Genomic DNA, 12,162 nt, shown 5'->3' with positions numbered 1-12,162 from the left:
ACATTTCAATGAGGGTTCGGTAGCCGAAACCACTAGTTTTTGGGAGGCGGCAAAAACCGTGTTGAGAGGCGATATAATAAGCTATGTAACGCACTATAAAAGAGCCAGAGACAGAGAAATAATGAAGCTTGAAAAGCAACTAGGTATGTTGAATAGACAATACGGCCAGACACCTAGTACTAAAATTAGGCAAGAGGTGATAGGTAAACAAACGGCCCTAAACTCACTAATACACGAGAGGGAAGTGAAATCCCAGGCTTACTATCGCTTTCAACTTTACAAACATGGGAATAAAGGAGGCAAATACTTAGCCCGTCTTATGGCACCTAAATTTGCTTCCAGAAACATAACAACTATTAAAAATGGGAAAGGGGATTTCATACACTCTAACCAAGAGATTCACCTAGCTTTTCAAACATATTACCAAGAACTATACAAGGCGTCAGAGCAAGAAGGACTTTCCGGGGCATTATACTTGGAGGGTATTCAACTCCCGAAGCTACAAAATGGGGATGGAATACGCCTCAATGTTAGCATCAGTGAGGAGGAAGTAAGATGGGCTATAACTCAAAGTAAAACAGGTAAAGCACCAGGCCCAGATGGCTACAAGGCGGAATTCTATAAACTGATGGGGGATTTGGTTACCCCTACCTTGGCCCAGGTGTTTAATGAGTGGATAGCAAAGGGTCAACTCCCAGAACATTTAAACCTAGCGAGGATAGTGGTGTTCCCTAAACCCAAGAGAGATGAACAGTTGGTTACCTCCTATAGGCCTATTTCATTGCTCAATCTGGAAGCAAAACTATTTGCCAAAATATTGGCAAACAGGCTAGGAAAGATATTGCCTCACCTTATACATCCGGCGCAAGTAGGATTTGTACAAGAGAGATCAGTTACAAAAAATCTGAGGAATATCCTGGCATCCTTGGAAGGATTGGGCCACTCCAATGAGCAGGCGTTAATGATAAGCTTTGATGCACAAAAAGCGTTTGACAGAGTGGAGTGGCCCTTTCTATACTCGGTGCTAGAGAAATATGGATTTCAAGGTAACTTTGTGCAGGCGATTAAAGCTCTGTACCACATGCCAAGAGCACAGGTGATGGTAAATGGCAGTGTTTTGGGTGAAATTCAGATTAGTAGGGGAACCAGACAGGGATGTCCACTGTCACCTCTGCTTTTTGCCCTTCAGTTAGATCCTTTAATTAGAGACATATATCGCTGTGCAGCGATATCGGGGGTACAACTTAAGCAGCAAGAATTCAAGCTGGCTGCTTTTGCTGATGATTTGCTAATGATAATCACGAAACCGAAAACAACTTTGACGAATCTCTTAGAAATCTTCCAAGAATATGAAGATTATTCGGGATTCAAACTAAATTTAGAAAAGTCTGAAGCTCTTGCGCTCAACATAGACATACAGAAACTATGGCCGGAAGGATTCCCCTTGAGACAGTCTCACACCTCCTTTATATATTTGGGCATCTTGCTGCCGGCTAGACCAAAAGAACTATATAAATTAAGTGTAGTAAAATTACTGGATCAGACAAAGCAACAATTAGATTCTTGGGGGACATTGACGTTATCGCTGTTGATTAGGATAAATCTTATTAAAATGGTGGTACTGCCGAGATGGCTATACGTCTTGCAGATTTTGCCCATAGTGATGATGCAGAAAGACATAAAGTGTTTCTATCGATTAATATTTAGGTTCTGTTGGGACAGAAAACGAGCTAAAATGCAGCAAAAATACATGTTGGGAGGTTGGAGACAGGGGGGACTGGGAATTCCCAATATTAGGTATTACAATATGGCATGCCTATTACGACTGGTGAGAGACAGGATCTTTCATGCCACTGAACACACATCTCTTGACACAGAGGATGTGCTATTTAGCCCTTACCAAGTACTTACACTGATGCATGTACGGAGTAAGGAGATCCCTAATAGATTACAACATAATGTTCTGCTCAAATCGTTAAGAGCAGCGTGAAAATTTATAGGGACATTACTGGGAGGAGACCCAAGAACGACGGAATTTATAAGTCTTAAAGGCAACCCGGCATTTATACCTGGAATGGAGAATAAAACCTTTGCTAATTGGGAACAACTAGGTGTAATTACTTTGGCAGACGCCCTGAATGCGAATGGGGATATTAAGCCACTGTCGCAGTTGCTCACACAAGGAGAAATGGGATGGAGGGATAAATTTGTGTATTGCCAACTTAAACACTACATACAAATGTTAAACATAGAAACACTTAAATTTAAACTAGGTAACAAAATTAAAGCTTTCTTTGATGAGATTACAGAAAATGCTCCATCCATATCACAAATCCATCAGAAGCTGTGGAGTTTGGCTCCTGGGAAAGAGCTGACCCAACTACGACAGAAATGGGAAAAGATGTGGGCAGAGAGCTAACCTCTTGGGATATTGTAGCGCAAATCAAAGAAATACCACACCTGATAGGGGGAGCTACTTATAGAGAATGTGCGTATAGAATGATACATAGGGTATACTTTACCCAAGTTCAATTATACAAATCAGGGGGTATTGAGACAGCATTTTGTTTGAAATGTAATAAATATGAGAACTCCATTTATCATGCGCTAGGGGTTGTAAACTAATACAACGATATTGGAGGCAAATCACCACTTATCTATCAGGTGTATTATCTAGCAGAATAATTATGAACCCACTGCAACTTATATTAGATGTGAAAGAGCCACAATTGAGATTGAATGCTGACAGAACATTGCTGTGTAGGAAATTATGTCTGATAGCAAAAAAATGCATTATGCAACACTGGACTACGACCAATCAGCCGACATTTTGGCATTGGCGTAACCAGCTGCATCAATTGTTGGTTTGGGAGGCGAAAGATGCTAAAGGATACTGTAAAAGGAAAGCCTGATTTCTTAAAATATGGGGATGCTAGTTGGATAAGATGACGCAGAAAGGCCGTAGTCTTATTCTTAATACCTTATGAGGAGATGTTGTATAATAATGGATAACGCATAATAATGGAAATGTTACACGTGTGTTATGGGTTAATTGGAGGATGGGAGGTAGGGAGGGTAGAGCTAGGGGGATAGGGTAAGAAGGGGGGAAGGGAGGAACTCATAGGGAACTGATGGAATAATTAAGGGTACATAACAATTAGGTATTAATTGCTGACTTTGTTTTACAGCAGAATACTTGAGGTTGTAAACTGTTGTATATACCCTATATCGGAATTTCTTATTGTATTATGTTGGAAAAAAATTTTATAATAAAAAAGTAAGAGAAAAGTGGACATAACTATGTTACTATAAAGATAACTTTTCATGTTTGGGTTTGTTTTTTTTATGCCAGTGATTGATGCAGCAGGCTCGTTTGAGACACTGAATTGACCTGCAATGTCTGAGGCTTTTTCCACCCTTTTTTTTTTTTGTTTGAATGATTTGTGTTCATATGTATATATACATTTAAAGTGAAGATTGAACTGGACACTTTTAGTGAACTGCATTCATAATATCAATGAAACTTTCCTCTGTATTTTTGGTTTGGGAGAAATTAGGTTAATATTGGAATAGGGATGCGGTTGAGGTTTGGAAAAGGGCAGTGTGAGTTGGGCGTGCTCTGCAGAAGTTGTGTGATCAAAGATGTTGGCATCTGGAGGGCATATAGCAGGCTGGTGAAAACGGGGCACCGTATGGCTGAATCCCATGAGAATAATAATTAATGGGGTTTAGTGGAGCGGGCAGGAGACATGGATTTGGTTTTTGGCACATGGTGGAGAATTCACAGCATATCTTACTGGCAGTGCTTGAAAAGGTAAATTGATGTACTTTTGTTTGACCACAACTAATGATAACTTGCACACCATTTATGACTTCATATTAGGTTCTGGGGTATTGTGCAGAGTGGAGTGTAGCAGGTGACGGTAACGTGTAATGGATACGTTTGACATTATGATGGGGTGGATAGAGTTCTGATGCCATGGGATACATTAGGTGAAAAGCCATGCTGCATGCCATCACAACTGATCTTAGGGTGGTTTGTTGGGGCAGCTTGTTAATTGCTGTAATTCAGTACTAGATTCCTGTTGGACAATGTGTTAATAGTAGTGTATGGTTTTGTTTATTGTTTTGTTTTTGTGGTTTCTATTTTTGGTTTTGCATGTAAGGCATTGGTTCTGGAAAAGCCTCACTGGACCAGTGCATTGACTTAGCAAATAGACCTGGAGTACGTCAGCATTGGCTTAATTGTCAACACCTTGTCATTGATGAAATCTCCATGGTGGAAGGGGAGTACTTCGATAAACTGGAAGCTGTTGCCAGGTAAGTAATGAAAAACTTCAGCTCTTGACCACACCTGCTCACAGGGACTGATGTCCTTGCATGGAAACAAGTGGGCAGCAAGGCTTAAGGCATTAGTTCTGTTATTTAGGTTGAAGGTGGCAGTGGATATAGACATGGCTCCATTTTCACTTATGTCCTGGCTCTTGAGAAGGCAAAGTTTTTGAAAAAAGGTTATGCTCATAGTGATATAGGTATGTAATAATTTAGGAAGAGGTCAACTTTATTGTATGACTGTGATAAAATGAGGAGCATGGGTGTTTCAGGGTAAACTTCGATCAGAAAATTGTTAAATTCCACACACACTCGAAGTAGTGCATGGAATTTAATGATTTTCTGATTTCAAGTTTACCCTGAAGCAGCGAATTGATGGAACTAGTTGATGGGATCATTATTTAACACACTTGACACACATGTCACTTTTTTCCTGGGTCTCCAGTGATTAGGGAGGTTGTTTTTATGCCAGTGACGTCACTACCCATAAAAATCCTTCTTTTGAAAATACAGGAGGTGGGGCTCTGAGGCCTTTTCTCCCTTTTAAGAATGTTTCTGTTTGCCTCTGTGCATTTATGAGTTTAGTATAAACCAGTAAGTTATCTTGCCATCAGTTCAGGAAAGTGTTTGTGACAGTTCTTGTTAACATTACATTATCAAGGATTTCTATTCTGGTCACACCAAAAAAAAAAAAAAAATGGTTTGGAGAGGATTACAGCATCAGTGAAAACCAATACAATTAACTGAGAACTACAACAAAAATTTACAAAATCAGCAACAACTACAACAACCAAGATTAACCCAAAAGCACGTTTCCTAAATAAAACTGCCTTGAAAAGTTTACAAAAAGACAAATAGGAAGAAAGAGTAATAACTGAAGCTGGTAAAGAATTCCAAATTTTAAGGGCTTGTTAAGAAAAGAGATTAGCATTTTCTTAGAGCATATTCCTTTAATGAAGGCATAGATAGACGCAAATAATTCCGAGTATTGTATTTTGATGTCTGTGTTGTGATATAAGTATGTTGGTACAAAACCCTGGATAAGTTGAAAAACAAAACATACTTTAAAGGATATCTGGTCCTCTACTGGTAACCAATGAAACGGAGTATAGTAAGAAGAGACTCTATTACATTTTCTCTGTCCACAAATAAGACGAATGGCCATATTTTGAGTGGTATGAAGCTTTCTAATGAGTCGTTTTTTTTACATCACAAATATATTACAGTAATCAATTTTGGTCAAAATTAAGGCTTGTACTAATAGCCTAAATTTTTCTTGAACAAAATAACTTCAAATCTTGGCATCTTCGGGCCCATGGTTCCTTTTGTTTAGGGAGTCTTGCTCCATGCAACTAGTCTGCACAGGATACTTACGTGATAATATCACAGCTTATTAGCTCTGTCTGCACCTGGTGGTAGGCGTGCAGATACCCACTCATCTGGATTGGTTCGGAGCGACTCGAGGAAAAAAAAATAGCAGGTATGAACTGATTTTCCTCTTTTTGCTACTATACACATTTATCTGTTTGTTACTGTATTTGCAGAGCTGTTCGAAGGAGAGATGACCCATTTGGAGGTATCCATTTAATAATATGTGGAGATTTCCTGCAGCTTCCTCCAGTTATGAAGGTTAATGAAGAAACAAAGTTCTGCTTTCAGGTTAGAAAATTCTGTTTGGATCTCATCTTAAGGAGGTGTGACTCTTGTCTTATCTAATCGACCTAGCCTTACATGTTAAAAAGTTTAATTTTAAAAAGACATTTACACGGTGAAATGGTGTGTTTTCCATCAACAAGCAGGACCGAGTCAAACACACACAAGTGGGTGACATCATCTAAGTGCTGAGACATAAAGTGCTCTCCTAGAGCAGAACTTCAATGAAAAGTTCTGAGCATGTGCGGCCCTTATGTGCAGCAGTGTCAGCTCCTCAATTGTTTTTTGGACTGATTGAAGAGAAGAGAGATGGCTAAGAGGAAGGCTGGTGAGAAGCAGGTTACAATAATCAAGACGAGAGGTGATAAAGAGTGTGGATAAGGGTTCTGGTAGAGTGCTCAGAGATGAAGGGACGGATTTTGCTGATGTTATAGAGAAAGAAACGACAGGTTTTGGCAATCTGTTGAATGTGAGCAGAGAAGGAGAGAGAGGAGTCAAAGATGACCCCAAGGTTATGAGCTGATGAGAAAGGGAGAATGGTAGTGCCATCCACAGAAATAGAGAAAGGGAAGAGAGGAGAGGTAGGTTTAGGGAGAAAGATGAGAAGCTCAGTTTTGGCCATGTTAAGTTTCAGATGACATTGAGACATCCAGGCAGCGATATCAGATAGGCAGGCTGAAACATTGGTCTGGATGCTGGTTGAGATTTCGGGGGTAGAGAGGTACATCTGGGAGTCGTCAGCATAGAGATGGTATTGAAAGCCATGGGATGATATCAAAGAGCCAAGGGAAGAAGTGTAGATGGAGAACAGGAGAGGACCAAGAACAGAACCCTGAGTCACACCAATTGGTAGAGGGATAGAAGTGGAAGAGGATCCACCAGAGTGTACCCTAAAGGTGCGAAGCGAGAGGTAGGAGGAGAACCAGGAAAGAACAGAGCCCTGGAATCCAAATGAAGACAGCATATCAAGGAGTAGGCTTTGATCAACAGTGTCAAAAGCGGCAGATAGATTGAGAAGGATGAGGATAGAATAGAGACCTTTGGATTTGGCCAGGAACAGGTCATTGGAAACTTTAGTAAGTGCAGTTTCAGTTGAATGAAGAGGGCGAAAGACAGATTGGAATGGGTCAAGAACAGCATGAGATGAGAGAAAGTCAAGACAACGGTGGTGAACGGCGCGCGTTCAAGTAATTTGGAAAGGAAGGGGAGGAGGGAGATGGGTCGATAGTTGGAAGGACAGGTAAGGTCACGTGAAGGCTTCTTCAGGAGCGGTGTGACCACAGCATGTTTGAAGGCATCAGGAACGGTCGCAGTGGAATGAGAGAGATTGAGAATATGACAGATAAAAGGAGTGAGAGTAGGAGAGATGGTGTTAAGAAGGTGGGTAGGAGTGGGATCAGAGGAACAAGTAGTTCATTTTGAGGAGGAGAGAAGATGCGTTGTTTCCTCATCAGTGATTACGGGAAAGGAGGAAAAGGACGGAGGGGTTGGGGAGTTAGAGGAACGGACAAGGGGAGGGAGAGGTGGGGGTGGTTTGGTAGGGAATTCGAGGTTTATCTACTGAACCTTGTGGAAGAACTCAGCTAGGATGTGGGGAGATAGTGAGGGGGGAGTTGGGGGTGGAGGCACCTTGAGGAGAGAGTTTAGTGTGGCGAAGAGAAGTCGAGGGTTTGAGCCAAGAGAATTAGTCAGCTGGATGTAGTAGTCCTGTTTGGCAAGCAAGAGAGCAGATTGGAAGGAGGTCAACATGAACTTGAAGTGTGTGGTCAGCAAGGGCATGAGATTTCAGCCAGAGGCGTTCGGCGGAATGGGTACAGGAACGTAGGTAGTGGATTTTAGAGGGCAGCCAGGGCTGGGGTTTAGTACATCTTATAGGACGGGGCATGAGAGGTGCAAGAGTGTCTTAAGGCAGTGGATAGAATAGTATTGTAGGAAGAGATGGCATCATTGACAGATTTGGATGGTGCAGTGGTAGAGAAGAGGTTTGAGACATTGGAGGATAGGGTAGTAGGGTCAATGGCCTTGGAGATTCCTAGATAAATTGGTTGATTGGGCGGGAGGAAGTTTAAGTGTGAAGGTTATTAGATGATGGTCAGAGAGGGGAAGATCTGAGGTAAAGGAATTGGAGGGAGAGCAGTTATAGGAGAAGGTAAGATCAAGACAGTGACCATTTTGGTGGGTAGGGGAAGTGGAGCATAGTTGAAGATTGAAGGAGGATGTTAAGGTAAGGAACTGGGAGACGTAAGAGTTGGAGGGATCATCAGCATGAATGTTAAAGTTGCCAAGCATGAGGGAGGGGGAGGAAGGATCATGAAAGAAGGAAAGCCAAGCGTTAAAGTCACTGAGAAAGGATGAAAGGGATATATCAGGGGGATGATAAATAACTGCTATTCGAAGAGGCAAAGGAGTGAATAAGCGGACGGAGTGGACTTCAAATGAAGAAAAACAGAGAGACTGAGGTGGTAGAAGAGATTGAAATTTGAATATTAAACTTCCCAAAATCTCAATTTGTGCCTCCTAAAGACATGTTTGCTAAATTCTTGAAAGAAATATTTCAGTATTCTGAGCAAACAATTCCCCCAACTCAAAAAATTTATTATTTGGATGTGAAGACTTCTCCAATACAGGATAATTCTATGCAGGATAAATCATCCGAAGCACTGGACTTAACAAACTTTTTAGAACAGTCAAAGGATAATACAGAGACTAGAGCAAACTTGATAGTATCTTTTGTTTTTCTGCAAGATAAAGAATCTTTATTGAGACTTTATTTTAAAAACATGTGTGCTGAATTTAAAGGAAGCAAGGTCTCCATATTTCCAGACATTGCTCGATGGACTCAACAAAGACGGAAAAAATTCCTGCTTATGAAACAGGAATCTCTGAATATAGGAGCAGTCTTCCAATTACGTTTCCCATGTAAATGTGTCTTGATGTTTAAAGAGAAGAAATATGTGTTTTTTGAGCCAGATCAATTGAGGTCATTTCTTGATAAGAAGGGAGACCAGGGTTAATTTCAGATAAATAAGTCCTATATAAATATGGCTAACCACTGCTTGTTTTCCTTTAATTTAATGTGTTTTAGCACCAACTTCCTTTGGTATTATTATATCTTGAATCCCTCTATTTGTGGACTATAATTATCAGCCGAATATATATTCTCTGTTAGTAAACTTATCTATTAAGTTAGAATATGTTTTCTTTTCTTTGTTTTTAAAGGCTGATGTATCTTATCAAAGAGTTATTCTTTGTATATTCTATATTAAAATGATAAATTAAAAAAAAAAAGAGATTGAAATTTGGAAGAGGGTGAGAGTAATAGACCAACACCACCACCGCGGCCAATAGGGCAAGGCGTATGGGAGAAGAGATAACCACCATGGCAGAGGGCTTTGACTAAAGCAGAGTCATCAGGGCAAAGCCAAGTTTCAGTTATCGCGAGCAGATGGAGGCTACGAGTGATAAAAAGGTCATGGGTAAAGGAAAGTTTGTTGCAGATGGAGCGGGCATTCCATAGGGCGCATGAGAAGGGCAGAGAAGAGGGGGGAAGGAGAGGAATAGAGATGAGATTGGAGAGGTCATGGTGCGACCTGCACAAATAGGATGAGGGTTGGTGAGGGGGAACAGGATTGGGATTCATGTTTCCAGCAGAGAGAAGAAGGAGTAAGAGAGTACGGAGAAGAGTGGTGATGAAGGCGAGATGAGTTCAGAAGGTACGATGGAAGGGATGAAGTGTTGAAGGCAGAAAGCAAGGAGGGAGGAAGAGGACAACAGAGATGGTGAGGTAATAAAATGAACGAAAGGGCAATGTATAACTGTAGTGCATAGTGGTTTCGGGTGGAGGAGTAGATTGGGGAGGAACAGTACTAGGAGGAGAATATGTAATGGAGCCATATGTATAGACTCAGGCAGTCCTAGGCGTTAGCTAACAGGAACAAAGGAGTCGAGGTTGCAGGACTGGAGTTAAAGCTGCAGGCTTGGGCAGGGGATGCAGGCTGGGGCAAAGGATGCAGGCAGGAACAGATGATGCAGGCTGGGGCAGAGGATGTAGGCAGGAACAGATGATGCAGGCTGGGGCAGAGGATGCAGGCTGGGGCAGAGGACGCAGGCTGGGGCAGAGGACGCAGGCTGGCGCAGAGGATGCAGGCTGGAGCAGACGATGCAGGCTGGAGCAGGTAATGCAGGCTGGAGCAGATAATGCAGGCTGGAGCAGAGGCAGGTAGGCAGCAACACCAGGACTGGAGTGTAGATGGTGCGATTTCAGGTAGGCAGGCAGGCTGGAGCAGAAGATGCAAGTTGGACTGCCTTGAACTTAGCATAGGCAATATATCAAACAGGAAGTTCGCTGGCTGACTTGATTTGAAAGCTGCCTTTGGAGTTTCTCTGTTGGTTATAGTGTCCAAGGTGCTGATTCAAAAATGGCAGCTGCTGCCTGCACGTTGTTTCAATCAGACAGGGCTGCGGCACCCTCAAAATGGATGCTAATGCATGGCCACAATGATTGGGTTGGGAGGACGTCCGTCGCTACAGCCCAAGCGGATGGATCGATTGCGGATCGTGTTCCCCCTTCGATGGCGGACAGTACTTCCAGCACCGTAGCAGATGGAAGTGCCGGTTGATGGATCTTGTGCAGTCGCGCTGATCTTCGACGAATATATCTCATCAGGTCCGGTGCTCAGTCTCGAGCCAGGCCTGACCTCGTGGCGAGGAGCAAAGACCGACAATGTTCTGCCTCAGTTCCCAGTGCTCGACTCTCTCATGTGGGACCGTCGACTAGGTCCGGCAGAGATCAGTAATCAGCTTCAAACTCATGCCTAACATCGGCAACTCGGCGGCACCCTTTACCAACCCCGTCAATCTCTAGCACCTCGCCTTTCTGACCTGTAGCCAGGACCAGCCCACCAGGGAATTCAATATCCTCCCGCTCTGAGGATGCGTCTCCATGAGCTTATGCCTAGAAGGGAAGGGGTTAGGACAGCTGTTGTAGTTGGTGATTTGATTATTAGGCATGTAGATAGCTGGCTGTCTGGTGGACTTGAGGATCGCCTGGTCACTTGCCTGCTTGGTGCGAAGGTGATATAAGTAATGCCAGCATCCTGTCCACGCCAGTAGCCAGTCCAGGCCAAGGGCACCTGGCAAGCTTCCCAAACATACAAACATTCTATACATGTTATTCCTGGAATTGTGGATTTTTCCCAAGTCCATTTAGTAGTGGTTTATGGACTGTTTCCTATCCTTCAACCAGTTTTTAATCCACAATAGGACATTTCCTCCTATCCCATGATCCTCCAATTTCCTCTGTAGCCTTCCATGAGGTACCTTGTCAAACGCCTTTTGAAAATCCAGATACACGATATCAACTGACTCCCCTTTGTCCACGTTTGTTTACTCCTTCAAAGAATTGAAGTAAATTGGACCTCGCATGTCACCTAGATAGGATTTTAGATAGTGCTGGGGAGCAGCCGGCTGTCTTGGTACATATGGGTACCAGTGGCATAGGAAAATATGGGAGAGAGGTTCTGGAAGCCAAATTTAGGCTCTTGGGTAGAAATATATAAATGATTGATAACATGCAGTTGGCTCATGGATTTGAAATAGCTTTGTGCTATAGGAGATCCATTAGCCTTACCTGTGGTGTGTATCTGATGTTTCCATGTCCTTTTCCCCTCTTGTTAATTTTTTCATGTGTTTTAGTCCTGCTCCTTTTTTGTGGAGCAGTTTATAGCATATATTTTTTCTTCCCTTTTTGTATTACCATTTGGGTTTCTGCCAGGTACTAGTGACCTGGATTGGCCACTGTTGGAAAGAGTATACTGGTCTATTATGTTCTCTCACCCAGCATGCCACTCGAGGCCATGCCACATGGTAATTGAGCCAGCAGTCAATCTATCAGTCAGGCACCCAACTTGCTATTGTCTGGTTTCACCTTGCTGGCCATTGTTTCCCCTGCACACTGCTTCTCTCGCTCTTCCAAATCACCACTTTAATAGCGCAATTGGAGGTACTTTGTGCTAACCCACGATGGAGCACCTCATTCAGATGTCGCTCCTGGTGACGTCACTTCCTCCTGATCCTGAATTTTTTATCATTAAACCTTAGCTTCTAGGTCCCTCCTCTTATTATCCACACCATCAGGTGTGTCTATCCTATTGCAGATTTTGGTATCATCCGCAAAGA

General features: G+C 42.5%; 1 protein-coding gene across 1 annotated transcript in view; it reads left to right on the top strand.

Annotated features, from left to right (window-relative positions):
* The window catches only part of LOC115471749 (ATP-dependent DNA helicase PIF1-like), a 233,774-nt gene that overhangs the window by 28,655 nt on the left and 192,957 nt on the right, over positions 1-12,162 (top strand). The window contains exons 5-6 of the mRNA XM_030205562.1: positions 4,167-4,320; positions 5,877-5,991. Coding sequence (XP_030061422.1) covers positions 4,167-4,320; positions 5,877-5,991 — 269 coding nt within the window. The remainder of the gene's footprint in view (positions 1-4,166; positions 4,321-5,876; positions 5,992-12,162) is intronic.

The sequence above is a fragment of the Microcaecilia unicolor genome, chromosome 6 (genome assembly GCF_901765095.1).
Source record: "Microcaecilia unicolor chromosome 6, aMicUni1.1, whole genome shotgun sequence".
Lineage (NCBI taxonomy): Eukaryota > Metazoa > Chordata > Amphibia > Gymnophiona > Siphonopidae > Microcaecilia > Microcaecilia unicolor.
The sequence above is the reverse complement of the archived record's forward strand: the minus strand, read 5'-3'. Positions and strand labels throughout refer to the sequence as shown.